Below are 4229 nucleotides of genomic sequence, written 5' to 3' on the forward strand. Positions count from 1 at the left end.
TTGAGGTTCATCACAGGAGGAATGAGAAAATGCATGTTGGCCATGAGTACAAAGATGTTTGAGAAAGTCTTGGGCCAAATTGGTAAAGTATAGACAAGCAGATCATAGTGTGAAGAAGAGGGCTACAGCAGAGAGGTGGGAAATACAGGTGTTGAGAGTTTTGAGGTAGCAATCATGGGATAAAATACTCAGGGTGGTTTTCAGAATCAACAGGTAAGAAAGGAGAAAATCAATGCCCATGTTGGAAAGCACCATAAAGAGTCCAACAACGCTATTGATCCTAGTGCTGGAGCAAGAAAGCTTTAGGATATCAGAATACAGGCAGTAGGAATGAGAAAGTACATTAAAATGACAGAAGCACAGCCTCCTCAAGAGGATAGGAAGGGGCACTTGGGCATCATGGCTCGCCCTACAATGGCCAAACCCATCCTGGCAATTACAGTCCTGGTGAGAATGGAAGAATAGTGCAATGGATGAGAAATGGCCACATAGTGGTCAAAGGCCATTGCCAGTATGATAACTGACTCAAAATCCTGCATAGTGTGAATAAAAAACATTTGGGTGAAGCAAGCAGATAAGGTGAGTTCTCTAGCATCCAGCCAGAAGATCCTCAGCATTGTGGGGAAGGTGAAGAGGGACAGACCTAGATCGGAGGCAGCTAGCATGACTAGGAAGCGGTACAAAGGCACTTGGAGGGCATGTTCCTTCCAGATAATTGTCATGATGGTCACATTGCCCACCAGGATTACCAAGAACACGGCACAGAAAGGTATGGAGATCCAGATGTGAACAGCTTCCAGCCCAGGTATGCCTGTCACCAGGAAGGTGGAGAATGTGGAGCTGGTGCGGTTGATGCCAGAACTGCATGTCTTTCCTAAAATGAAATGCATTGCCTCCACAGATGTTAAAATTTTACTTGAACATTTGACTATTTATAATACTGCTTCTTTTAAGCTGGCCCTGATATGTGTCTACTATGAAAGTAAATGATGTTTCCCAAGATAGAGCATTTGAGGCTTTGGACTAGAAAGTGAGACTTTGTTTCGATAAATTTCCACAGATATTGTAATTTATTGAATAAAAATGAGAAAAATACACTTGATACTTAATGTACCTAAACCATTTAATTGATATAATGGCATTTTAAAGTGATATGTCAAAAAGAATGTCCTTTAAATAAATTTCTTTTATGCAAATTTTTTATGTAATTTTAATTACAGTAGTATATCATTCTAGGATATTTCTTACTGCCTTCATCAGCCATGATACATATTCGATGATGCTGCTTCTGCTAAGTCACTTCAGTCGTGTCTGACTCTGTGTGACCTAATAGATGGCAGCCCACCAGGCTCCTCCATCCCTGGGATTCTCCAGGCAAGAATACTGGAGTGGGTTGCCATTTCCTTCTCCAATGCATGCATGCATACTAAGTTGCTTCAGTCGTGTCCGACTCTGTGCGACCCCATAGACAGCAATCCACCAGACTCCTCTGTCCACAGGACTCTCTAGGAAAGAATACTGGAATGAGCTGCCATTTCCTTCTCCAACATATTAGATAGTGCTACTCAAACTCAGGGGCCTTCCCTCGTGGCTCACTGATAAATAATCCACCTGCCAATGGAGGACACGTGGGTTTGATCCCTGGGTTGGGAAGATCTCTTGAAGGAGGAAATGAAAACCCACTCCAGTATTCTTGCCTGGCAAATCCCATGGCCAGAGAAGCCTGGTGGGCTAGAGCTCATGGGGTTGCAAAGAGTTGGACAGGAGTTAGCAACTAAGCAACAGCAAGTCAAATTGAAGTTCATGGATGCATTTTATATCCTAATTCTTCTGCAATGAGAACAGTGTTGAGATTTAAGCTGAACATTTGGAAACTTTTACATTAATCTGACAAAATTTGCTTCTTGAATTTAATAACATTATTTTAGTATCCAATAATAACAGTTGTCATTATTAGTGCACAGTATTATTAGTGTATAATACTAATATTATCATATTTGGGTGTGTTTTTATTTCATTTTTCTTAAATATTTTAGTTATATTTTTAAAATTATTTTGTGATTAATCAAAAGTTTTAAAAATGATCCTTCTTTACATAGTTTATGAATCACCATTTTATGATAATTTATTGTTAAATATAAACATATTTTGTCAATTGATCATAAAAAATTATAATTTAATATATTGAATAACAATTGTTTGTTTAAAGAAGGTAAAATCTCTAGCAGATTATTTTTTAAATCATTTTCACCTTCTTTTTAGAGATATAAAAACTTTCTTTTAATTAATAAGATCTAGGGACTTCTGCCTGCAACGCATGAGACTCGAGTTCAGTCCCTGGGTTGGGAAGATACCCTGGAGAAGGAAATGGCAACCTACTCCAGTATTCTTGACTGGAAAATTCCATGGACTTAGGAGCGTGGTGGTCTACAGTTGATGGGGTGACAGTTGAATATGGCATAGTAACTAAACATCATCAGAGACATTTTGCACAGCTATTGTATACTTGTGTTAGCAAATAGCTCATTTTTAGTACCAATAAATTTTATAGAATGTGTAGAATGCATATTTTGTTGATCCAATTCAACATGAGTATGGTTATTTACCCAAAATTCAATAATGATTTTTTCTACATGCCTGGCTTTCTACTGTATTTGAGATTATAGCAAAGATACAATAAAGCACAGTTAGTAATATTTATTGATTAAGCAAGAAATCTGTTTAACATTCAAATGTAATATGCCATATGTCAGAGATGAGACCTTTTTCATGGTCTATTTTACCCAAACTTATTTATCCAGATAAAATCTATTGTGGACACACTGAATGCCCTTCCCACAGACAGCAAAGTACACATATTTTTCTGAGACCATCCCTCACCACATTCTGTGTTTATGAAATTAAATAACAAACCTTACAAATTTTGCTTATACAAACTGTTCCAAGTCTCACCTATTCTCACTCACTAATGTCATTCTTCATATTACTCCTGAGTCTTTGTAGGGATAAACAATTTGAAATCTTTGTTCCCAGCATGGAGCGTACAGACTTTCACTGTGGTGGCCTGAGTATTTCCCAGCTGTTCCTATTGAAACTTCCTCACAAGTCTAATCTTTGGTGAGGGTAATATCTTTAGGAAAAATAACAAAACAAACAAATTTTTTTTGTTCTTGTTTGTTTAAGTCTCACTGCTTGCTCTAACACTGGGGACAAGAAACATAAGGGTCCTGTCTACCTGTCCCTGCCTTACCTGATAGGCTGGTCATTTTTTCAAAAATGTCAATCTGAGTCAATTTGAATGAGACTTTCAGAAATAATAAGGTATCCACTAAAATTCTACACATTTATCTTTAGAAAATAAGACAATTAGAATTAACCTCAAAATCCTTATTAGCTTTTTTTTTTTTTAATCTTGACTTTTGTTACAATAAGTAGAAAAGGTGAGAGAGGCTCTAGGAAGCTCACCCTTTGTTGGATAAGAGCACATTCTGCTCAGATCACTCACTGTGCTTTCCAGTGTTAAAGATCTGGTGCCAGATGTCTTTTCAATGCCTTTTCTTATCCATGAATCTTTAAGCACTTTTTGGATCGATATTCCAGTAGAAGGGTGTTGGTGTTCTGGGATAAGGCCAAATACCAGGTTCACTGATGACATGGATCTAGATAATTCTGTACTTCCCCTATTCAGGACTACTCTAAACCTGCTTCCTTTTATTTGGTTCAATATTATTGTCCTAATACCTCATGTTCTTGAAGGAAATAATTTAGGGATATTTTCACAGAAAGAAACACCTCTAGGCCTTTGTAATTCCTTGTATAGCAGGCTGGATTTTTCTCTACTCACTAATTTATTCAAAATATCTTTAGTCTTAGTTTCCCCCCCCCCACCCCAAATCCAAGTAAATAATGTTTCCTATCTTACCTGGCATCTCAAGGCAGGGTGTTTGATATTGTCCAATAGGGGCAGCTTTCGCTTCCAAATTCAAATTAAGAATCCCTGTGACCGAGTTTGAACTTCTTTATTATCGATGCAGCTATCCCCTGAGGATAGTAATCTCCTGGGAAGTCCCCTTCTTGATTTAAAGTCTACCTTTCATGGCTAGCAGGGAATGTTCCACAAACGGCCCCAGTACTGGGTTGTTTTTAAAATCAAGTAAATTGAAAATCATTCATTAAGTTTTGGTGTCATCTCAGTTTACTTGAAAGTTATTTTTTAATTGTAATATCTA

The 4229-nt window shown here is 37.5% G+C and overlaps 1 protein-coding gene across 1 annotated transcript; it reads right to left on the reverse strand.

Moving 5' to 3' along the window:
• Window positions 1–309: 309 nt before the first annotated feature.
• On the reverse strand, window positions 310–1097 carry LOC113904770 (olfactory receptor 51G2-like). The gene has a single exon (XM_027561861.1). The coding sequence runs from the start codon at window positions 888–890 to the stop codon at window positions 369–371; it is 522 nt and encodes a 173-aa protein (XP_027417662.1). The 5' UTR covers window positions 891–1097; the 3' UTR covers window positions 310–368.
• Window positions 1098–4229: the final 3132 nt, after the last annotated feature.

This window comes from Bos indicus x Bos taurus, chromosome 15 (genome assembly GCF_003369695.1).
Source record: "Bos indicus x Bos taurus breed Angus x Brahman F1 hybrid chromosome 15, Bos_hybrid_MaternalHap_v2.0, whole genome shotgun sequence".
Classification (NCBI taxonomy): Eukaryota; Metazoa; Chordata; class Mammalia; order Artiodactyla; family Bovidae; genus Bos; species Bos indicus x Bos taurus.

Bases quoted from the DNA above. Each gene is read 5' to 3' on its own strand.
- LOC113904770 (XM_027561861.1), bottom strand. From the start codon at position 890: ATGCATTTCATTTTAGGAAAGACATGCAGTTCTGGCATCAACCGCACC.